General features: G+C 44.5%; 1 protein-coding gene across 1 annotated transcript in view; it reads left to right on the top strand.

The window, feature by feature from the left end:
• LOC141580508 (uncharacterized) overlaps positions 1-8,003 on the top strand; it is a 72,189-nt gene extending 64,186 nt beyond the window's left edge. Inside the window, exons 7-8 of the mRNA XM_074381577.1 lie at positions 7,439-7,557; positions 7,845-8,003. Coding sequence (XP_074237678.1) covers positions 7,439-7,557; positions 7,845-8,003 — 278 coding nt within the window. The remainder of the gene's footprint in view (positions 1-7,438; positions 7,558-7,844) is intronic.
• The last annotated feature ends 17,104 nt before the right edge of the window (positions 8,004-25,107 follow it).

The raw sequence follows: 25,107 nt of genomic DNA, 5'->3' as shown, positions 1-25,107 counted from the left end.
ATATTTCTTTGAGCAATGGTTTGTAGTTCTCCTTTAAGAAGAACTTTGAGTATGGACCCAGGAAGGACAAGGCAGCTGTCTTGGTTCTCCGTGAGTCCATGCTTAACATTGAACTTATATTCCTTTAAATATCAATTGTTTCTCCAATTTAAGTTCATAGTAGTTGTAACTGATGGGTTGTCATAGGTAACTTGACTTATACCATGGAGTTCATTCAAACTGCATATATAAACAGTTTCAGTATTGGCTGATTTAGAATGACAGTCTGACAAAATGTTTTCTTGGTATTCAATTAAGTTTTCTTCTACTGGGGTAGGAGTTTTAAAAACAAGTAAGTCTTTTCATTAAAATGCCAGGAAATCTTACACAGTCCTTAAAGTATTTGGGATAATTTGACAAAGGATGTGATTCTAAAGTTTCCAGAAATCTGTATTCAAGAGCTCTTTTTCGTGGTCTTTCCATTATTTCAGGAACCTCCTAAAAGACACCATATTCTAGGACATTTTGTGCTTGTGAAGTTTTCAGAAACTGCATCAGTATTAAGCACTTAAGTGTGGAAATGATGTTAAATAGTTATAGTTACATGATTGACAAGAAAGTTTGTTCATTTCTGTGGTCTACAATTTATCATGGAAACAATATAATTGATAGCACATATTTTGGCATATTAGAATTTTAGGAATTTCATACAATTTTCAAACATATATTAACATTGCCTGGAATACAATCCAAAGAAAGTCAAATATTTCTTATTTTGACAGTGCTCCTCATGTAACAACATGTGAAATAATTCCATATACTTCTCTTTTGGATTTTTCAGTGCCTTCTTTTGCATTCCAAATTAAGAAGTCAAAAAGACTTAATTTTGAAGATAAAATTGGATTTGGGGAAGTGTATCAAATATATTAATATTCATATAAATATACTAAAGGCCTAAAACACTTGATATAAAGTGGAATGCCAGGTCACAGTAAGTCATTCATTTAGCCAAAATGGTAACTCAAAAAACGTTTAAAGGCAAAAGCCTTTATTCATTTATAGAAGACTCAGCTTTTCAAGCAATGTGTGTCTTTCCCTTCTTTTTCCTGTAATTTATTTGAGGAGAGACAGAAATATTTTTTATTCTTTAATATTATGTTAAAATCATATTCAAGAAAGAAAGCCAAATTTCACTCTTGCATTAGTGTACTGTTAATGTCAACTCAAATTTTTAATAAAACCTTAAAGATGAATTCATCCAGTCTTCATCAGTTTGACTATAAGTTGAAATTCTTATAAGCTTTTGATAACCTTTTACAAATTTGTATTAAAGCAAAATTAGTGCTCGATGAAAGCCCTGTTGTGTTTTTATTCCAATGTTCAATTTATGGAAAAACTGAACAATACTCCCTTAAATTTAGCCAGTGTGTTCACACGGTGTTTCTTTTACAAGATGACTATTTCACAAACCTCCCCCAACTTGCTCAATCCTTTAGCTTCATTCTATTTAAGTCAAAACAATTTTTAACCTTCTGAATGAAGCAAAAATTTACATTCTAATGCCTTATAATGTTTTACTGAAAGCACATTTCACTTTTTCCACAAAGCTTCCATGTAAAACCTTTTTCAGTAGTCTCAATTATATGTTCCAATGTTAGCTCTTAGCAATTTTTTTTTTTTTTTTTTTTTTTTTGGTGAAACACCTGTCAGGTAAGTTATTTTAATTTTGTACTAGGTATGGAGCCTAGGACACCAGACACAAGTGCATATAAAGTCTGACTTTTTCAAGCATAGCCAGGGAGCACGACTAACTCCACATGTTCTCAGACCTTACCTAGAATCTAGTGACTCCAAAGCAGGTAAGTTGAACAAATTTTAAAAGTCAAAAAAAGCAGTTTATTACTTTAAAGCGTTTTACAAACCTAATATCTGACCTGCCTAATTTAGACCTAATGTCTTTATTTTGCCAATAAACTTTAAAACTGTCTTTATTTCTCAAATATTACTAAAGTCACGTGAAGCAAATGGTATTAGAGTTTTTATTTTTCTGAAAAAATTAATTTGATTTAAGCATTCATTATTTTAAAGGCAATTAGAGAGTTTTTTTATTTATAAACATCACCCACAACACCTAAAAATACACAAAATAGATCCAGTAGTTGTTGCTCTTACTGTACCCACCTGATGTCCATTTATCACTGTTGCTGACAGTGATAAATGTGTGGAATAGTTGGGGCTGACAAGCTTCACTGTGATATTCTTTTTTAGGTCAAATGAAATTTAAAGAAAATTTTATTGAAACTAAAACAAGCAGTGTTTTCAAATTTTTGCAATAAATGATAAGCAAACAGAAGTACAAGTTACTATATTGTTAAGAGGAGGCAACAAGAAGTACATGCCTATTTCTAATTGACCAGGCACAGACCACAAGAGGCAACATGGACAAGTGTTTGAGTAGTGACTTCTTAAAAGAAACTTCCCTGAAAGCCACCTGGAGGGCACTGCTACTCAGAGGAAAAGAGCTTGTGAAGAGTGGACTATTGTGTGGGTAGAGGTTGAGCAGCGAAGTCACAAATAACACATAAAATTATTACAGTGTGAAAATATCTGGAAAATGACAATGACTATTACTTCTCTCTTAGATTTCTTAGATTACTGTACTTCTTATAGACACTTTTTTTTTTTTTTTTTTTTTTGAGATGGAGTCTTGCTCTGTCACCCAGGCTGGAGTGCAGTGGCAGGATCTGGGCTCACTGCCTCTGAGTTTCAAGTTCAAGCAGTTCTCCTGCCACTGCTTCCCAAGTAGCTGGGGTTGCAGTCATGCACCACCACATTCAGCTAATTTTTTTGTATTTTTAGTAGAGACTGGGTTTCACCATGTTGGTCAGGTTGGTCTTGAATTCCTGATCTGAAATAATCCACCCGCCTCGGCCTCCGAGAGTGCTGGAATTACAGGCATGAGCCATCACGCCGGCCCTGAACACTTCTTCAGTATTATGTAGTAACACTGTGTGCATGTGTGTGTGTTGTGTATCTGTAAACATTAGAACTCATGGATTAGTCTAGATAAAAATTGAGAACTTATATATCCGTCCCTCCATCGACTCTGTCACCCAAAAGAATCAGTTTACATTTTTCGGGAGAAGAAGAAACCTGGGTTTAGAGGCATGTTTCTTTTTAAATCTGGCGATTTTAGCATGATAATTATTTGACTTTTGGTATACTACTCAACTTCTTTATATCTTACTATTCTCACAATAAGAAAAGGATAAATAATACCGTTGTAGAGTGTGTTTCAGAATTAAATAAGGTAATGTCTTTGGAGTTCCTGGCACTCGATATGTGACCAATAAAAAGTAGCTATTGCTATCAATTTTATCATTAATCATTATCTTTATTATTATCATTATTTATTAAGTAACCACTATGAAGCAGGAATTATAAGAGATATGAGAAAATAATAACGAATTATTTTCTTACATTAAATTGTTCAGGCAGAAACCTCTGTTTTCTAACTAATAGCTGATAATAGATCTGAACTACAGAGTTCTTATGGATGACTCCCTTATAAGTAATATTGAGTTTAGACTGCTATTTATATACAAAAATTTTAGAACAAATGCTAACAGTTGGTGATGTGTCCAGAATCGGCAGTCTTCTATTACTAGCTCTCAGCTTCACAAATTGACATCTCCACTAATTTGATCTATGCCCGTAACCTTTTCCCCTTTAGTCCACAGAACAGTCTAAATGTTTGAACAAAGATTTCACACCAACCACTAAGTTTACAAGTGAACAAAGATATATTTATCATACTTTGAATGAGAATACTTCTTATATTATGGAATCTTTAAAATGTTCTGTGCCTGGGGCCCAAGCAACGATTTCTAACTACCATTTGGCTTCTCAGTTCCATTGCAATGAAATACTGTAAGCAGTTTTAAAATTTAATTAACTATACTTAGCTTCTTAGAAGGCATTTGTTTTCTGCTTTTATAATAACCTATCTGTTATGAAGCATGCCTTGTAGTTATCAAATGGCATCAACTCCCATAGTTAGTTCATTGGCACTCTCTGTCTGACTGCACAAAGCAATGTAAGAATTAAAAAGTCAAAGCAGAACACCAGAAAAAGCCAAAATATTATTACTCTAAAGGTTTCTCACCACAACTCTCAGGATGGAACATAATTAGATACAATAATAATAATAATATAAAGTTAGAAATCCTTACATTCTCCAATCAGCTAATCAACTTAGAAGTTAATATGCAGTATTTCCTTTCTTTTTGCAACTATAACAACACATCAGGAATAGGTAGCTTTAACTAGATTAGTTTAACAAAAAAGAATGAGAGAAGAACCAATAGGTACAATGAGAAATGACAATGATGAAAATGCCACCAATCTCATAGAAATAAAAAAAAGATCCTTAGGAACTATTATGAACACCTCTATGCAGACAAATTTTAAAAAATCTAGAGAAAATAGATAAATTTCTGGAAACATACAACATCCCAATATTGAACCAGGAAGAAAGTGAAAACTTGAAAAAGACAGTAACAAATTTTAAATTTGAATCAGTAATAGAAAAACTGCCAACTAAAAAAGTCCTGGACTAGATGGATTCACAGCTGGATTCTACCAGATGTTCAAGGAATAACTGATATTAATCATATGGAAACTATTCCAAAAAAATGAGAAAGAGGGATTCCTCTCTAACTCATTCTAAGAAGCCAGCATCTACCTGATACCAAAATCTGGTAGAGATAAAACAAAATAGTAAATCTTCAGGTCAGTATCCCTAAAAAACATAGAGGCAAAAACTCTCAAGGAAATATGCGCAAACTAAAGCCAGCAACATGTTAAAATGCTAATTTGTCATGATCATGTGGGCTTTATTCCCAGAATGTAAGGCTGGCTTGGCATATGCAAATCAATAAATGTCATTCGCCACATAAACAGAATTAAAGGCAAAACCATAAAACAATCTCAACAGACACAGAAAAACTTTAGATAAAATCCAACATTACTTACTGATAAAATCCTTAACAGACATGGTATCAAACGGCCATACCTCAAAACAGTAAGAGCCACCTATGACAAACCCACAGGCAGCATCATACCGAACAGGCAAACAATGAGCCATTTTCCTTGAGGCCTGAAGCAATGCAAGAGTGTCCACTCTCACCACTCCTATTCAGCATAGTACTGAATGTCCTGGCCAGAGCAGTTGGGCAAGATAAATAAATAAAAGTCATCCAAACAGGAAGAACACAAGTCAAACTATCTCTCTTCGCTGTGATATGATTCTATATCTATAAAATTCTAAAGACTCTGCCAAAAGGTTCCTTGAAATATCAAATGATTTTAATAATATTTCAAGATACAAAATCAATGCATAGAAATTAGTAACACTTCTGTACATCAATAACATGCAAGCTGAGAGTCAAATAAAAAATACAGCAGTCACATATACCGCAGTCACAAATAAAATGAAATACCCAAGAATGTGGCTAACCGAGGAGGTGAAAGAGCTCTTGAAGGAGAACTACAATACAATCTTCAGATTCAATGTTATTTCTTATTAACCTACCAACATAATTTCTCACCTAATTACAAAAAATATTCTAAAACTCATATGGAAGCAGAAAAGAGCCAGAATGGCCCAAAGAATCCTAAGCTAGAAGAGCAAAGCTGGAGGCATCATACTGCCCCACTTGAACATGTACTACAAGGCAGAAGTGACCCAAACAGCATGGTGGTGACACAAAAACAAACATGTAGACCAAAGGGACCAAATAGAGTACCCAGAAATAAAGCCACACACCTACAACCACTTGATCCAACCAATGGTGAAAAGACTCTCTGTTTAATAAATGATGCCGAAATAACTGGCTAGCCATAGGGAGAAGAAAGAAACTAGATACTCACATTTTACCATGTGCAGTAATTAACTCAAGATGGATTAAAGACCTCTAACTATAAAAATCTTAGAAAAAAATCGGGGAAATACTCTTTCTGACATTGTCATTGGCAAAGAACTCTTGGCAAATTCCCTCAAAGCAATTGAAATTTAAAAAATTAACAAGTAAGTAGTACCTAATTAAAGAACTTCTGCACAGCAAAAGACACCTGTCAACAAAGTAAACAGATAATCCACACAATAAGAGAAGATACTCACAAATTATGCATCTGATAAAGGTCTGAGACCCAGAATCTGTAAGGAATTTAAATCAATAAGCAAACAAACAACAAGAACAAAGAGAAAAACAAAACAAAACAAACCCAATTCTATCAAAAAATGGACAAGGGATATGAACAGACACATCTCAAGATAAGTAATATTTAAAATACTATGTTATGTATTTATCATAAACATTTATATTTGAATATTCATATTCTCATTATTTGCTCTATTATATACTATTTAATTGTATGTAATATACATTATGTGGTGTGTGTGTACATGTACGTATATACATTACATATTCTGTATTGTCAACCTATGAAGTAGGGAAGGTAGGTGTTGTGTCTTGTTTATAAGTGAAGAAATAATAAAAAGGGAAATGACTCTTCTAAAGCTAGAAACTGTTGATCTAGGGCTCAGTTATCTCTGTAACTAGTTTGATGTATTTTTTCCTATTGTATTATCTTGCAATTACTTAAGGACTTCTAACTAATTTAATCCTTCCTGCAAGAGTACACAAATGAAAACTGTTACTTAAATTTAGATTTCTACAGAGCTCTCATACCTCAAACCTCACATCAGTCCTGTGAGGTAGATTATTGTCACTTTCCCCAGTTAGAGATGAGTAAAACATAGAGATTAAAGCAGCATTCAAAGTTAGGCTAATCACCTCCTCATATGTGTTGAAATCACTATCTATGAGCTGTGTGATCTTTTTCAAGTTACTTTATTACTCTGAGGCCTATTTTATTATTTGTAAAATTAATGAAGTAATAGTACATAAGTTAACAGATGTCCATAGTAATTGAATATGTTTAATGTACTTAGAAAATTATCTGGAACAGAATTAGTTGTTTTAATAAAGATTTATTTTCCTGGCTTTTAAGTCAGTATCTCTCATGTATTCATTAATAGTAAACAGTAACATAATATATGCATTTTTTCAAAAAATCAAAGGTATGTCAACTAACCTTATCTAGTCCTTTAGAGTAGCTTGTGCCCTGGAGGAAATATCATGTCAACTCTGAATTCTGTCTATAATGAGTCCAGTTTTCAATACATAAAACTGACATAAATTCAGCCTGACACAGTTAAAATTAAAAACCAATGTGAGGCAACATTATATTGTAACTATCAACTTCTCTAATAACTAAAGAGATGTTTTAAATAATTAATATGTTTACTGTTAATAAATACTTTTGGGGTCTAAACCCAGGAGGCTGTGGGGTTTCCAGTTCCAGAACTGAGCACCCGGTTTCAGAATCATCCCAGCGGACACTCTCCGCTCCGAGAAGCTGCAGCAGCCGGTGGGTTTGGTATCAGCAGTGAAGGCTGCAAAAAAGGCAAAGATGACAGTGTGTCTCTTCCTCTCGGAGCTCTGTACCACTGAGGTACAATCCTGTTGCCAATCTGAACACAACTATAGGAAGTGGCTGGAGACAAGGTCCGAAGTCTTGTTTAGTCGGGAGGAATAAGAACAGAGACTTGCTTTTACAAAAGTCTGGCCATGTTTCTGTAGAGCAGCTGTGCAGTGCTGAGGGTTCACTTCAGCACCTGGTTGCCTCAGACACTCTGAAGCCCCAAGATTGAAATGGCTGAGTGGCCTAAACAGCAAAGATGACAGTCTGGTCCTCCCCCTGGAAGCTCTGACTCAGGGAGGCCTTGAAACATCTGTCAGCCAGAGAACAGCAGTGAAGGCAGCCAGATAAACTTGTTGAAAGGCTCCACCCAGGAATTAGAAATGTGGTTGGGGACTGACTTAAACAAGAGTCTGGCCATGTTTTTGCAAGGTGGCCCTGCTGTGCTGCGCTACCACTTCGAGGCCTGTTCAGCTTAAGCTATCCAAAGCCCACAGGTCAGAACAGCTAGTCACCCAAACAGCAAAGTTGGTGGCCCACCCCTCTCTGTGGGAGCTCTGTCTAAGGAATGTCTCAAATCTCCACTGGCCACGGAACACCTGTGAGGGTAACTGTAAGCCCCAGGTGGGAGGTCCTGTTCAGTAAGAAGGAACAGGATCAGGAGCCTGCTTACAGAAGCAGTCTGGCCATGATTTGGTAAAGCAGCTGTGCTGTGCTGTGGGAACTCTTCTGCCCCTAGTGGGTTTGTAGTCTCCAATGCCCGCAGGCTGGAATAATTAAGTTCCTCCAACAGGAAAGATGACAACCTGCCCTGTCCTTTCTCTCACAGTTTATCTTGTGTGATGGAGCTGAATTTTTAGGCTGTTAATTTTACAATAAGCATGACAGTTGTTCAGAAAGAATCTTGCTGTTCTTTTTCAGGTTAGATGTATGAGAATTCATTGTCTCCTGTAAATAAACCTGTTCAGGTTTTGTTCTCTGGAAAGAAGTTTCTTTCTGCTATCTGGCTTTGGTCACAGTCATGTAGAGCAGTAGCCAGTCTACAATGACATGATTGAATTTCCATTTCCAGTGTTTCCTAGTTGTATCTTACATTCTCCAATTCAGAACTGACCATTTTATTCTTCGTTGTCAAAATGCTAAGCTGTCCACTGTCCTTAAATACTGTCTTTGTTCATTCTTCCTTATCCAATTTTATAGCCTTTAGAACATTAGCATTCTTTCCTTTCACACTTTCAATGTCCTCCAAAAATTTCTTTGCCCTTAGGTGGATGGATCACGAGGTCAGAAATTCGAGACCAGTGTGGCCAATATAGAGAAAACTCATCTCTACTAAAAATAAAAAAAAAATTATTCAAATATGGTGGCGTGTATCTGTAATCCCAGCTACTCAAAAGTTTGAGGTTGGAGAATCAAGTGAACCAGGAGGTGGAGGTTGCTATGAGCTGAGATCATGTCATTGCACTCCAACCTGGGCGACAGACAGTGTGAGACTCTGTTTCAAAATAAACGTGTGCGAGGATCCGACTTTCAAGATGGCCGCCTAAGAACAGCTCAGGACTTCAGCTCCCAGTGAAAGTGCAGAGGGTGAGTGGACGCCGCATTTCCAGACGAACTCTTATTGCCCACAGACCAGGAGATACCCAGGCAGAGGGGTCGCCAGCGTCGCAGTCCCAGCTGGTGCGGCTGTTTTGGCCCCTGCGGGGCTGATTCCGCCCGCGCGGCTGCTGTGACCACTCCCTGTTGCTGCGGTTCTCCGTACAAAAGCCACTGGTCTGGGAGCCCTCTTAGCTGGCGAGCAGAGCCTTGAGACGGCAGAATAGCCCATTCATCTGAAATAGCGAGCCAGGCCAGGAGATTCCTAGGCAAAAAATCCGCCAGGAGCCGGCGCCGCGGTTCGAGCCGACTCCGTGAGTCGCAGCACGGGAGATCCCGGTGCCTTTTCAACAAGCGACGGGAACGCGGGGTCGTTCAACTTAAAAGAAAAGACTCTGAGTCAGGGAGCCAGGTGATCAGGCTCGGTTGGTCCCACCCCTCCACCCCCAACAACAACGAAAACAAAAACAGTAATTGGAAACCCTCTGGGTTGAGCCCTTCAAACCAAGCACAGCTGAACCGGGACGGTCCGGCTCCGTGGGGGAGGGGCTTCCGCCATTACTGAGACTCTCCACCGCTAAGGAGGCAGGCTGCCGTTGCCGAGGCAACCCGCCGTTGCCGAGGCAACCTGCCACAACAGAGAGAGTCCGCCATAACAGAGGCGGGGCCACGATTGCCCAGACAGTTCTAACTACGCCCATATAAAAAGGACTACAGGGAAGAGCTCAGGGCAGCTGGGCGGAGCCCACAGCAGCTCAGCAAAGCCCCTGCGGGCAGGCAGAGGCTAGGCGTGCTGCTAGCTGGGCGGGTCCGACCTGAAAAAAAAAATCAAAAAAGGCAGTAGTGCAACGGAAACTCATAAAGCTCCAACTCCCTGGGACAGAGACAGACAACAGGTGGATAAACCCACAAAAATGGGTAGAAACCAGCGTAAAAAGGATGAAAACTCCCGAAACCAGAACACCTCTCCTCCTAAAAGGGATCACAACTCCTCACCAGCAAGGGAACCAGACCGGATGGAGAAGGAGGGTGATGAAATGACAGAATCAGACTTCAGAAGATGGGTAGTAAGAAACTACAATGAGCTAAAAGAACATGTTCTAACCCATCGCAAAGAAAATAGGAACCTTGATAAAAGATTGGACGAACTGCTGACGAGAATGGACAGCATAGAGAGGAGAATAAGTGAATTGATGGAGCTGAAAAACGCAACACGAGAACTTCGTGAAGCATGCACAAGCTTCAACAGCCGAATTGACCAAGCAGAAGAAAGGATATCAGAGGTCGAAGACCAACTCAATGAAATAAAAAGAGAAGGCAAGAACAGAGAAAAAAGCACAAAAAGGAATGAACAAAATCTTCAAGAAATGTGGGACTATGTGAAAAGACCTAATCTACGTCTGATAGGTGTACCTGAATGTGATGAAGAGAATGAATCCAAGCTGGAAAATACTCTTCAGGATATTATCCAGGAAAACTTCCCCAACCTAGCAAGGCAGACCAATATTCAAATCCAGGAAATACAGAGAACACCACAGAGATATTCCTCAAGAAGAGCAACCCCAAGGCACATAATCATCAGATTCACCAGGGTTGAAATGAAAGAGAAAATGCTAAGGGCAGCCAGAGAGAAAGGTCGGGTTACCCACAAAGGGAAGCCCATTAGACTCACAGCAGATCTCTCAGCAGAAACCCTACAAGCCAGAAGAGACTGGGGGCCAATATTCAACATCCTTAAAGAAAAGAACTTTCAACCCAGAATCTCCTATCCAGCCAAACTCAGCTTCATAAGTGAAGGAAAAATAAAATCCTTTGTGAACAAGCAAGCACTCAGAGATTTCATCACCACCAAACCTGCTCTACAAGAACTCCTGAAAGAGGCTCTACACATATAAAGGAACAACTAGTACCAGCCACTCCAAAAACACACCAAATGGTAAAAAAGCAGCAACACAATCAAGAATCTGCATCAACTAACCAACAAAACAGCCAGGTAGCATCAAAATGACAGCATCAAATTCACACATAACAATACTATCCCTAAATGTCAATGGACTAAATGCCCCAATCAAAAGACACAGACTGGCAAATTGGATAAAAAGCCAAAACCCATCAGTGTGCTGTATCCAGGAAACCCATCTTACATGCAAGGATACACAAAGGCTCAAAATAAAGGGATGGAGGAAGATCTACCAAGCAAATGGAGAGCAAAAAAAGGCAGGAGTTGCAATTCTCATCTCTGATAAAATAGACTTTAAAGCAACAAAGATCAAAAGAGACAAAGAAGGACATTACATAATGGTAAAAGGATCACTGCAACAAGAAGAGCTAACGATCCTAAATATATATGCACCCAATACAGGAGCACCCAGATACATAAGGCAAGTTCTTAATGACTTACAAAGAGACTTAGACTCCCACACAATAATAGTGGGAGACTTTAACACCCCATTGTCAATATTAGACAGATCAACCAGACAGAAAATCAACAAGGATATCCAGGACCTGAACACAGACCTGGAACGAGCAAACCTAATAGACATTTACAGAACTCTCCACCCCAAATCCACAGAATATACATTCTTCTCAGCACCACATCACACCTACTCTAAAATTGACCACATAATTGGCAATAAATCACTCCTCAGCAAATGCAAAAGAACAGAAATCATAACAAACAGTCTCTCAGACCACAGTGCAATCGAGTTAGAACTCAGAATGCAGAAACTAAATCAGAACCGCACAGCTTCATGGAAACTGAACAACTTGCTCTTGAATGTTGACTGGATAAACAATGAAATGAAGGCAGAAATAAAGATGTTCTTGGAAACCAATGAGAAGGAAGACACAACATACCAGAATCTCTGGGACACATTTAAAGCAGTCTCTAGAGGAAAATATATAGCAATGAGTGCCCACATGAGAAGAAATGAGAGATCTAAAATTGACACACTATCATCAAAATTGAAAGAGCTAGAGGAGCAACATCAAAAAAACTCAAAACCTAGCAGAAGACAGGAAATAACTAAGATCAGAGCAGAACTGAAGGAAATAGAGACACAAAAAACTCTTCAAAAAATCAAAAAATCCAGGAGCTGGTTTTTTGAAAAGATCAACAAAATAGACAGACCACTAGCCAGATTAATAAAAAAGAAAAGAGAGAATAACCAAATTGATGCAATAAAAAACGATAAAGGGGATATCACCACAGATTCCACAGAAATCCAAACCATCATCAGAGATTATTACAAACAACTCTATACACATAAACTAGTAAACCTGGAAGAAATGGATAAATTCCTGGACACCTGCAACCTCCCAAGCCTAAACCTGGAAGAAGCCGAAACCCTGAATAGACCAATAACATGGTCTGAAGTCGAGGCAGCAATAAAGAGCCTACCACCCAAAAAAAGCCCAGGTCCAGATGGGTTCACAGCTGAATTCTACCAGACATACAAGGAGGAGCTGATACCATTCCTTCTGAAACTATTCCAGACAATCCAAAAAGAGGGAATCCTTCCCAAATCATTTTACGAGACAAACATCATCCTGATACCAAAACCCGGCAGAGACTCAACAAGAAAAGAAAATTTCAGGCCAATATCCATGATGAACATAGATGCAAAAATCTTCAATAAAATACTGGCAAACCGATTGCAACAGCATATCAAAAAGCTCATCCACCATGATCAAGTAGGATTCATCCCGGGGATGCAAGGCTGGTTCAACATACACAAGTCCATAAACGTAGTTCACCACATAAACAGAACCAAAGACAAAAACCACATGATTATCTCGATTGATGCAGAGAAGGCTTTTGACAAAATTCAACAACCCTTTATGCTAAAAACCCTCAATAAACTAGGTATTGACGGAATGTGTCTTAAAACAATAAAAGCTATTTAAAACAAACCAACAGCCAATATCATACTGAATGGGCAAAAACTGGAAGCATTCCCTTTGAAATCTGGCACTAGACAAGGATGCCCTCTCTCACCACTCCTATTCAATATAGTACTGGAAGTTCTAGCCAGAGCAATCAGGCAAGAAAAAGAAATAAAGGGTATCCAAATTGGAAAGGAGGAAATCAAATTGTCTCTATTTGCAGATGACATGATTGTATATCTGGAAGACCCCATCATCTCAGCCCAAAATCTCCTGAAACTGATAAACAACTTCAGCAAAGTCTCAGGATACAAAACCAACGTGCAAAAATCACAAGCATTCCTATACACCAGTAATACACTTCAAGAGAGCCAAATCAAGAACGAACTGCCATTCACAATTGCTACAAAGAAAATAAAGTACCTAGGAATACAACTAACAAGGAACGTAAAGGACCTCTTCAAGGAGAACTACAAGCCATTGCTCAACGAAATAAGAGAGGATACAAACAGATGGAGAAACATTCCATGTTCATGGTTAGGAAGAATCAACATCGTGAAAATGGCCATACTGCCCAAAGTAATTTACAGATTCAATGCTATTCCCATCAAGCTACCAATGACCTTCTTCACAGAACTGGAAAAAAACACCTTAAACTTCATATGGAACCAAAAGAGAGCCCGCATAGCCAAGTCAATTCTAAGCAAAAAGAACAAAGCGGGAGGCATCACACTACCGGACTTCAAACTATACTACAAGGCTACAGTAATCAAAACAGCATGGTACTGGTACCAAAACAGAGATATAGACCAATGGAACAGAACAGAGGCCTCACAGGAAATACAACATACCCACAACCATCTGATCTTCGACAAACCTGACAAAAACAAGCAATGGGGAAAGGACTCCCTGTTTAATAAATGGTGTTGGGAAAACTGGCTAGCCATGTGCAGAAAGCAGAAACAGGACCCCTTCCTGACACCTTACACCAAAATTAACTCCAGATGGATTAAAGACTTAAACATCAGACCTAATACCATAAAAACCTTAGAAGAAAATCTAGGCAAAACCATTCAGGACATAGGTGTAGGCAAGGACTTCATGACCAAAACGCCAAAAGCAATGGCAACAAAAGCCAAAATAGACAAATGGGACCTAATCAAACTCCACAGCTTCTGCACGGCAAAAGAAACAGTCAGTAGAGTGAATCGGCAACCAACAGAATGGGAAAAAATTTTTGCAGCCTACCCATCTGACAAGGGGCTGATATCCAGAATTTACAAAGAACTAAAGCAGATCTACAAGAAAAAAACAAACAAGCCCATTCAAAAATGGGCAAAGGATATGAACAGATACTTTACAAAGGAAGACATACAGGAGGCTAACAAACATATGAAAAAATGCTCATCATCACTGGTCATCAGAGAAATGCAAATCAAAACCACATTGAGATACCATCTCACACCAGTTAGAATGGCGATCATTAAAAAATCGGGAAACAACAGATGCTGGAGAGGATGTGGAGAAATAGGAACACTTTTACACTGTTGGTGGGAATGTAAATTAATTCAACCATTGTGGAAGACAGTGTGGCGATTCCTCAAGGACCTAAAAATAGAAATCCCATTTGACCCAGCAATCCCATTACTGGGTATATATCCAAAGGATTATAAATCATTCTACTACAAGGACACGTGCACACGAATGTTCATTGCAGCACTGTTTACAATAGCAAAGACCTGGAACCAACCCAAATGCCCAACGATGATAGACTGGATAGGGAAAATGTGGTACATATACACCATGGAATATTATGCAGCCATCAAAAACGATGAGTTCACGTCCTTTATAGGGACATGGATGAACCTGGAAACCATCATTCTCAGCAAACTGACACAAGAGCAGAAAATCAAACACCATATATTCTCGCTCATAGGCGGGTGTTGAACAATGAGAACACATGGACACAGGGAGGGGAGCACTACACACTGGGGTCTGTTGGGGGGAAATGGGGGAGGGACGGGGGGTGGGGAGGTGGGAAGAGATAGCATGGGGAGAAATGACAGATACAGGTGAGGGGACAGAAGGCAGCAAAGCACACTGCCATGTGTGTACCTATGCAACAATCTTGCATGTTCATCACATGTACCCCAAAACCTAAAATGCAATAAAAAAAAAAGAAGAAATAAATAAATAAATAAATAAATAAAAAATAAACGTGTGCATGTGTGTGTGTGTATGTGTATACACATATATATACATATATAGGTGTGTGTGTATATATATGTATATGTGTGTTTGTATATTTATACATATATGTGTGTATACACACACACAGACACACACACACACACACAGATGTATATAGTATATTGTGAAGAATTTACCCTATGTTGTCTGATGCTACTTCAAGTGATCCTCCAGAAAATCACAGTTATGTCTGGTGTAAACATGTAATACAAAAGAAGCCTTTAATTCAAAATATGAATTATAAATAACATACGACTTATAAAGTTTTTCTTAGAAATTATGATATTAAGGAGGATCCAAGATGGCCAAATAGGAGTATCTCTGGAGTGCAGTTCCCAGCGAGAACAGTGCAGAAGGTGAGTGCTCACTACATTTCCAAACAAGCTTTCACTGCCCACAAACCAGGAGATTCTTGAGCAGAAAAGCACCATGAGTTTTAATTTCAGTGCTTTCAGCCAATGCTGGGTCAGCACAAAGAAACTCACAAAAGTTTGGGTGGCCATTTCAACTGGTGCCTGGAATGCCTGGGAGACAGAGCTGCCCATTCAATAGAAAGGAAGGGAGCTGAGACAGGAAACCAGGTAATCTCGCTTGACGGGTACCACCCCCATGAGACAAGAAATCTGAAACACTCTGGATTAAGAGTTTCACAACAAGCACAGCTGGAACTGGGATGGCCCAGCTCCATGGGGGGAAGGGCATCCCCTACTACCAAGGCAGTCTGCCACTACCAATGCAGACTACTTCGTGCCAGGCAGGGCATCTATGAAAAAAGGCAGCAGCACTACAGGAACTTATAAATAAAGCTGACCTTCCTAGGACAGAGCACCTGGGAAAACAGGAGGTTATGAGTTCAGCTGCAGCAGACTTAAAGGTACCAGCCCAGCAGCTCTGCACAAAACAACAGAACTCCCAGCACAGCACTTGAGCTCTTATAAGGGACAGACTGTTTCCTCAAGCAACTCTCTGAGCCCCATATCCCCAAAAAGACACCTCATAAAGGAAAGCTGAGGCCAACATCTGACGGGTACTGTTCTGGGATGAGAATAGCAGAGGGAGAAACTGTCAGCAACCCTTGCTGTTCTGCAGCCCCACGGGTGATTCCCAGGTGAGTGGGATCTGGAGTGGACATCCAGTGATCCTGCAGCAGAGGGGCCTGAGTGCTAGAAGGAAAAGTAAGAAGGAGAAAGAAATAGCTTCAACATCAATAAAAAGGATGTCCACTTACAGATCCCACCTGAAAGTCACCAAGTACAAAGACCACAGGTAGATAAAGCCACTAAGATGGGAAGAAACCAGTGTAAAAAAGAAGAAAATACCCAAAACCAGAAGGCCTCTCCTCCTCCAAGGGATCACAACTCCTCACCAGATAGGGATCAAAGATAGATGGAGAATGAATCTGATGAATTGATAGAAACCGGCTTCAGAAAGTGGATAATAACAAACTTCTCAGAGCTAAAAGAACATGTGCTAATCCAATGCAAAGAAACTAAGAACCTAGAAAAAAAGGTTAGATGAAACGCTGACTAGAATAAACAGCTTAGAGAAGAACAGAAACGACTTGATGGAGCTGAAAAACATAGCACGACAAGTTCATGAAGCATACACAAGTTTCAATACCTGAATTGACCAAGCAGAAGAAAAAATATCAGAGATTGAAAATTAATGCAATGAAGTAAAATGAGAAGGCAAGAATAGAGAGAAAAGAGTGAAAATAAATGAACAAAGCCTCCAAGAAATATGGGATTATGTGAAAAGACGTAATCTACTATGTTTGATAGGCATACCTCAATGTACAGAGAGAATGAATGCAAGCTGGAAAATACTCTTCAAGATATTATCCAGGAGAACTTCCCCAACCTAGCAAGGCAGGCCACCATTCAAATCCAGGAAGTATGGAGAACACCACAAAGATATACCTCAAGAAGAGCAACCCCAAGGCACATAATCGTCAGATTCACCAGGGTTGAAATGAAGGAAAAAATGCTAAGGGCAGCAAAAGAGAAAGTCCGGTTACCCACAAAGGGAAGCCCACCAGACTCACAGCGGATCTCTCCACACAAACCCTACAAACCAGAAGAGAATGGGGGCCAATATTCAACATCCTTAGAGAAAAGAACTGTCAACCTAGAATTTGATATCCAGCCAAAATAAGCTTCACATTTGAAGGAGAAAGAAAATCCTTTATGGACAAGCAATTACTGAGAGATTTTCTCACCACCAGGCCTGCCTTACAAGAGCTCCTGAAAGAAGCACTAATCAAGGAAAGGAACAATCAGTAACAGCCACTCCAAAACTGTACCAAATGGTAAAGACCATTGACACAATGAAGAAAATGTGTCAACTAAAGGACAAAACAGCCTACTAGCGTCAAAATGGCAGTATCAAATTCACACATAATAAAATTAACCTTAAATGTAAATGGACTAAATGCCCCAATCAAAAGACATAGACCTCCAGATTGCATAAAATGTCACAACCCATCTGTGTGCTGTATTCAGGAAACCCATCTCATATGCAAGGACACATGTAGGCTAAAAATAAAGGGATGCAGTGTCATGCAAATCAAGAGAAAAAAAAATGCAGGAGCTGCAATCCTAGTCTCTGATAAAATGGACTTTAAATCAACAAATATCAAAAGACACAAAGAAGGGCATTACATAAAAGTAAAAGGATCAATGCAACAAGAAGAGCCAATGATCCTAAATATATATGCATTCAATACAGGTGCACCCAGGTAGCACCCAGGCACACAAAGCAAGTTCTTAATGACCTACAAAGAGACTTAGACCCCTACATAATAATATTCGGAGACTTTAACACTCCATTGTCACTATTAGACATATAATCAAGACAGAAAATTAACAAGGAGGTCCAGGACTTGAACTCAGATCTAGACCAAGCAGACCTAATAGACATCTACAGAAATATCCAACCCAAATCCACGGAATATACGTTCTGCTCAGCACCACACAGCACCTACTCTAAAATTGACCACATAATTTGAAATAAATCACTCCTAAGCAAATGCAAAACAAAGGAAATCATAACAGTCTCTCAGACCACATGCAATCAAATTAGAACTCAGAATTTAAAAACTAATTCAGAACTGCACAGCTTCATGAAAACAGAACAACTGGCTCCTGAATGTCGACTGGATAAACAATGAAATGAAGGCAGAAACAAAGATGTTCTTTGAAACAAATGAGATCAAAGACACAACATGCCAGAATCTCCGGGGCACTTTTAAAGCAGTGTCGAGAAGGCAATTTATAGCAATAAATGCCCACCAGAGAAGCGAGGAAAGATCTAAAATCAGCACTCTATTGAATACTTAGTGATGCAACCTTTTGGCTTCCCGCTCCCTCCCTCTTTCCCCCTTTGTGTCGCCAGGCTTCCCAATTGTCCCTTGACTCTAATCCCTCTTTTTTGCCCGCCTGGGCCCCCGCTGCGGCCCGGGACATCCTCCTGGGGGCCCGCCGCTGCAGCACCTCCAGGAAGCAGCATCCCACCTCTTCCACCTGGCCCCAGTCCCACTGAGAGCCCCGCTCGGGCTGGGGCAGGATGGGCCGGGACCGACTCTGAAGGCGCAGGCGCGTGTTTCCTGCAGTCTCGGGGGTCTTCCCGCTCCTGAAAGGCCCAGGCAATTCAATTCACCCATGCGGCGCCTCCGCAACTGTCCAAGACCAGAGAAGGAGCGGGCAGGGGCAGCGGGTCGTACAGAGGCCAGCCATAATCTCCACTCCAGAATGCATGGGCTGCTTTCTCTGGGGGAAGGAAATTGCCTTCTTAGCCAACGGGAAAACCGACTCTGTGTACATGGATTCCCGATGCCACCGACTTCGTGTAAACTCCAGTCCCAAGGACTAGAGAGAGACCCAGGCCTCAGCCTCAGCCGGTGCGCAGGCTAGGAGCCACTGCCCCCGCCAGACAGAAGGGCACACTCTACAAATCTCGGGGCCCAGGGCAGCAAGAGGGCAGAGAGGAACCAACCAAGAAAGAGCCCTAGGAAACGCACTCCCAAGGCCACCAACCAAACCAAGAAAATACGTTTCTTAGGACTCCATTGGTCCTCCCACATTAGGCAACCCTCTCCTCCATCTTGGCCTGGCCCAAGCACCTTCACCCTGCCCCAGCCTTCTCACAGGGGCCCTGTCTGCCAGAGCACAGCCTCCCTCTGCAAGGCTCTAAGGCTCTCATTCTCTAGCTCCCTCACCCTCCCTCTTTCACGTCTTCTTGTTCCACCTCGAGCTCTTTCTGTCCCCTTCTCTCTTCCACCTCCCTCTGTCTCTCTATTGCTCTCTCTCTCTCTCCCTCCGTTTCCATCTCTCCATCTCTCTCCCTTGCTCTCCTTCAAGCTGTGTCTGTGTTTTTGTCTGTGTGTGTCTGCCTGCGCACATACACCCGTGTGTGGCTGTGTGTGGGAATGGGTTTGCTCGTGGTGGTGGTGGGGTGTGTCTGGGTGTCGCTCAGCCCCTCCCTCCCGGGACTAGGCTGCAGGCTGTAGTGCCAGCTCCTGGCAAAGGAGGTCCCCACCCCTACGCCCCCTTGTCCACTGCCCGGGTCCTCATCAGGACAAGCGACAGTGGTAGGGGCGTTGTGGGGGGGAAAAAAAAAAAAAAAAAAAAAAAAAAAGGCCCACGGTGCTGAGCCAGCTGTTCGCCCCTGGGCAGCCCTGGCAGCTCTGGGCAGTTGGGTCAAAATGGGGGTTTTGCAGGAGGGGCGGCGTTGGATCCAAAACAATCCCTCCGCGGCATGGCGGAGGACCGGATCACGACCGCGGGCACTGGGCCCTGGCGCTCCAAATCACACCCCGTCCTTAGTGGGCTGATGTGGTGCGTGCTCCAGAGCACAGATGCCAGAGGGAAGAGCCGGAGCCTCCGCAAAAGGGAGGCCCAGAGAGCGCCGAGCCTGGGCCTGGGACTGAGGTCTCTGGCACCCCGCGCGCAGCAGGTCCGTCTCTGGCCTGGCCTCCAGCAATGGTAGGAGGATGGGCGAAGCCAACCTAAGGGCAGGACAGCCGCCGGAAGTGCTCCGGCCTAGGGGAGGAGAACAGCCCAGCCCCTCGGGGGGCCAGTGGCTCCGGGGTCGCCAATCCAAGCCCCTGGGCCCCGGGAACGGCGGCCATGCCTGGAGTCCGGCGGCTGTGGCTGGGCCACGTTCTTGCGGCAGCTAGGAGCCCCTGCCATTTTCCAGCGCCACACCACCCGGACCACGCCCCAGTGCACCAGATCGCGTCTGATCCCGGAAGCCAAGCAGAGTTGAGCCTGGGTAGTCCTTGTGTGGGAGATCGCCTGGGAATGCTGGGTGCTGTAGGCTTTTGGCTTTTCTCTCCCTCCTTTTTCCCCATGCCTTCTAACCTACCCCTGACTCTGCTCCGCCTTTTTCGTCACGGGCATCCCCCGCCGCAGACCGAAACCTGGTGGGGGTCCAGAGCTACAGCTCCACCAGGCAGCAGCATCCCACCTCTTCCACCTCCTTGATGCCCCACCAGGAGCCCGGCCTAGCGGGTCGGGACGGGCCGAGAGCCCATCCAAAGGCACAAGGGCGAGTGTCCTGCCGTCCTGGGTGTGTACCCGCTCTCGAGACGCCCAGCAATTCAATTCTCTCATCTGTGCCACGGTAACCGTCCAAGCCAGGTGAAGGGACAGGCAGGGGCAGAGGGCCCAACAGACGCCTGCGCTCGCGTGCCCCTGTGGGTCTGTGTGTGTGTCGGGGGTGGGTTTGCTCCTGGTTGTGGTGGCGTGTGTCTGGGTGTCCATCAGCCCCTCTTCCGGAATCAGGCTCTAGCTAGCGCCACGAAAAGCAGAGCCCAGCCACCCAGGTGCCCAGGGGCCGGGTTCTCCTAGAGACAAGCGACAGTGGTGGGGGCGTTGTGAGGAAAAGGGCCTGCTGGGCTGGACAGGCTGTTCCCCCTGGGCAGCCCTGGCAGATCTGGGTGAATGGGGCAAAAGAGGGCCTTGCAGGAGGGTTGGGGGGGATCTAAATTCCTCCGCGGCAAGGCAGGAGACCCGAGGGGATCCAAGGACCGTGAGCCCTGAGCTCAGAGCACAACCCGTCCTGAGCGCCCCATGTGGTGGAAGCTCGGGAGCTCGGGAGCGGGAAGAAGGCCTGAAGGGTCTACAGAAAAAAAACCTCCCGGAGAAGCCAGAGCCTGGGCAGGAGACGGAGGCCTTTGGCATCTTGGCACGGCAACAGGGCTGCACAGCGGTGGCCGCCTGCTCCTTCTGCCTGCCAGCGACCGCTGGAGGCTCCTGGAGATCGCCAGAAGGCGCAGTGGGGTGCTGGCAGTGCTCAGGTTGTAGGAGGGGAGAGCAGCCCGGCCGCGGGGAGAGCTGGAAGGTCCCTGATCCGAGCCTCGAGGCTTTGGGGTGGCAGTGACACTTGGAGTATGGTGGGCATGGCCACGTGGGGCTCTTGTGGCTGCCACGGTGCACAGCTGGCATCTCTGGCCAGACCACCCTAAAGGTGCCGGATCTTCTCTGATCTCTGAAGCTAAGCAGTGTTCGGCCTGATTAGCACTTGGCTTGGGAGGCCACCTGGGAAAACCGGGTGCTGTTGGATTTTGGCTTCCCACTGCCTCCTTCCTTTCCCCTTTTGTCGTCTGGCTTCCAACCGCCCCTTGACTCTGCTACCCCTTTTCCACCCGCCTGCTCCCCCGCCTCAGCCCAGGACCTCTTAGTGGGGGTCCGCTGCTAACTGGCCGCCAGGCAGCAGCATCCAACTTCTTCCGCCTTGCCGCAGCCCCACCAGAAGTTCAGCACCAGCCTGGACTTGGCGGGGCAGGCTGGGACCCGATGAAGAAAGTGCAGGCGCAGATTCCCAGCCACTCCTGGTGTTTACCTGTTCCTGGGATGCCCAGGCAGTTCAATTCACTCATCTGGCGCCACTGCAACCATTCAAGCCGGGTAAAGGGGCGGGCAGGGGCAGCAGTTTCCACAGATGCCAGCCAAGACCTCCGCTCCAGAACGCATGGGCTGCTTTCCCCGGGGAAAGATTACTGCCTTAGCCAGCCACCATGAAAAACCCTCCCTGTGCACCCGAATTCCCATTGCCACCGGCTTCGTGTAAACTTCAGTCTTGAAGACACAAGAGACAACCAGGCCTCAGGGCCCGTGGTCATGCTCTGCACCGTGGCTCTCACGAGGACTGTCACACTCTGCAAATCTCGGGGCCCACTGCACCAAGACGGCAAGGAGGAGCCAATAAAGCAAGGATCTATAAAACGCACTACCAAAGCAACCAATCAATCCAAGAAAAAGCATATCTCGGGGCTCCCTTGGTCGTCCTGCGTGGGCAGCCCTGCCACTCTGTTCCGGCCCGGCCCAAGCACCTTCCACCCTACCCAGCCTGCTCAAAGAGGCTCTGTCTACCAAGGCAGAGCGCTCCTTCTCCAAGACTCTATGCTCTGGCTCTCTGGCTCCTCACCTTCTCTCTTTTTCTTCCCTCTCCATCTGGCACACTCTGTGGCATCTCCCTCTCTCTCTTCCCTCTCTTTCTTTCTCTATCGCTGTCTCTCTCTCTCCCTCCATTTTTATCTCTCCATCCCTCTCTCCCTTACTCTCTTTCAAGCTTTGTCTGTGTCTTTGTCTTTGTGTCTGCGTGTGCACCTGTGTGTGTCTGTGTGTGGGGGGAGGAGGGTTTGCTCGCGGTGGTGGTGGGGAGTGGGGGGTGTCTGGATGTCCATCAGTCCCCTTTTCCCAAGATCAGGCTGCCTGCTCTATTGCCAGAGCTGGCATCGAAGTTGCGGTGATAGTCTCACACACGCCGGCGTGTGGATCTCTTTAATTTTCATGTAGGAAATTAGAGTGAAACCACAGAGAATGAATACTGTTTCCCTGCAGCACGGGGAGTTTCCAATATGGCCTGTTTGGAAACAGGAAAAGGGAGCACTGGCACAATGCTGATTTTCCACGCTTCCCTGGAAGTCTCTGTGTCCCCACAGAGCTCGGGGAAATAGTCCACAGGATCGCTTCTTCTCTCCTTCCCTCCCTCCTTCCCTTCCTCCTTCCCTCCTTCCCTCCTTCCTTCCCTTTCTCCTTCCCTCTTTCCTTCCCTTCCTCCCTCAGTTCTTCCCTCCCTCACTTCCTCACTTTCTCCCTCCCTCTCTTCCTCCTTCCCTCCCTCAGTCCCCACTTTTTCTTTCCCTCCCTCTCTCCGTCTCAGGGTCCCTCTATTCATCCGTCCTTTCCTCTCTCCACCCCTCCCTCCCTCTCCATTTCTCTTCCTTTCCCCATCTCTGCCTGCCTTCCCTCCCGCCTGGAAAGGGCTGCACCCGGGTTTGCGCGGGGTCTCAGGGTCTACGTTTTGCTGCCAGGCGCTTCACGGTGATGGCGAGTAGGCTGGTGGGACACTGCGGGGAGAGTGACGGTGGAGAGGGAAGGCAGAGAAGGCGAGCTGCGGAAAAAAGAGCAAGCCAGGCTGCTGCGGGGTCTTGGTGTTTCGCGGGACTGGCGTCTCCGTCCACCCCACTGAAGACCGCCGCGGAAAAAGGGACGAGTCCTCTGCCTGGGCTGGTCGGGAAGCCTGGCCTTCTGTCTGTGGAGCCCTGTGACTCAGCTTGAGCGGGCCCAAGTTGTCCCACTGAGCCCGAGCCCAGCAGGCCGCCGTACTGCGGGTCCTGGTTCCCCAAATCTGTTCGGGTGCGGAGCTCACTGAGGAGTCTTAGGGTGCGAACGCCACTTCCGGAGGAGCCAGCGCAGCGAACCGAAAAGTCCCCGGTGCCGGGGGAGGTTGGGAGATTTCTTCTGCCTGCGAAGCCTGACTGGGCTGGAGCAGAGGGACCGCCTTTGCTCCCTGGTCACGAAAGTCCCCTGTGCGAATCCCGGACTCTGAAAGGCCGATCTCTCTGGCCAGTTCCTTTCCGGTGGCGAATGCCTGGAAAGCGACCGTTCTCAAGGGTTCGGAGGAGCCTGGCGGTCTGGGATTGGGCGACTGCCGTCCGCATTCACTGCCTTCTTCTGCGCTGCGTTTTACAGGTCGGGGACCAGATGCCCGCCACCGCTGCTTCAGCTGGCCTGCTCTCTCATTCTGAAACCAAATCTGGACCCTGGGCTCCGGAGTGCCTGTCGCTTGGGCCACTGTTCTCTGGTGGAGTTGCCTGGGTAGGGCTCCGCTCCAAGCACCTTCGCAGGGCATCCCTTCGGCTCTGGGTCCAAAGGAGTCTCTCCGCCATTCTCGGGCTTCCACGGGGACAGGGCTGTCTGCAGGCGTGGGGAGAGCCATCGCGGGGAGACTTGGCCAGAATTTCACGGTCAGACACCAGTAGAGAGACGCTGGCGGGCTTCGTTGCCCCTCAGTCAACCTTGGCACTGCACACAGGTCCAGCCAGGAGGCTGGCACCTCCAGCGGCTCCTATAAAGACTTACCGGCTCCCCGCATTCATGAATATACATGAACTCCGAGACCCTGGGGGCCCAGGTAGCCCTGCCTCTGAAGCGGAAAACCACAGGGACCAGGGCCAGTGGGGTGGGTGAAGGTGGGGTCAGAGACGAAGGGGAAGGGGCGCTTCCGGGGCTGGCTCTCTGTGGTTCTCCAGGGACTCCACGGAAACTGGAAGCCTCTCTCTGGGCTCACACACGCTTGCAGGGAGAAAGCACCCTGGAAGTGTGGAATGCGGAAATGAACCTCCAAGACAGTCTTGAGTTTTTCAGGTCCTCTCTCCAGGAAGGCAGCAATGGTTACTGGTGTCGCGTTTGCCGTGATAGTCTCACACTCCAGGTGCGTGGGTCTTGCTCATTTTCACGCAGAAGCGAGAGTGAAACCACAAAGAAAAGTCTCCTGCATCACAGCCTGAGGATGGATTTCTCTCTGCCTTCCTCCCGCTGTCTCTTGCTGTTTTTCTCCCTCTGT

Source organism: Saimiri boliviensis, chromosome 12 (genome assembly GCF_048565385.1).
Source record: "Saimiri boliviensis isolate mSaiBol1 chromosome 12, mSaiBol1.pri, whole genome shotgun sequence".
Taxonomy (NCBI): domain Eukaryota; kingdom Metazoa; phylum Chordata; class Mammalia; order Primates; family Cebidae; genus Saimiri; species Saimiri boliviensis.
Note: the sequence above shows the minus strand (reverse complement) of the source record. Positions and strands in the feature narration are given on the sequence as shown.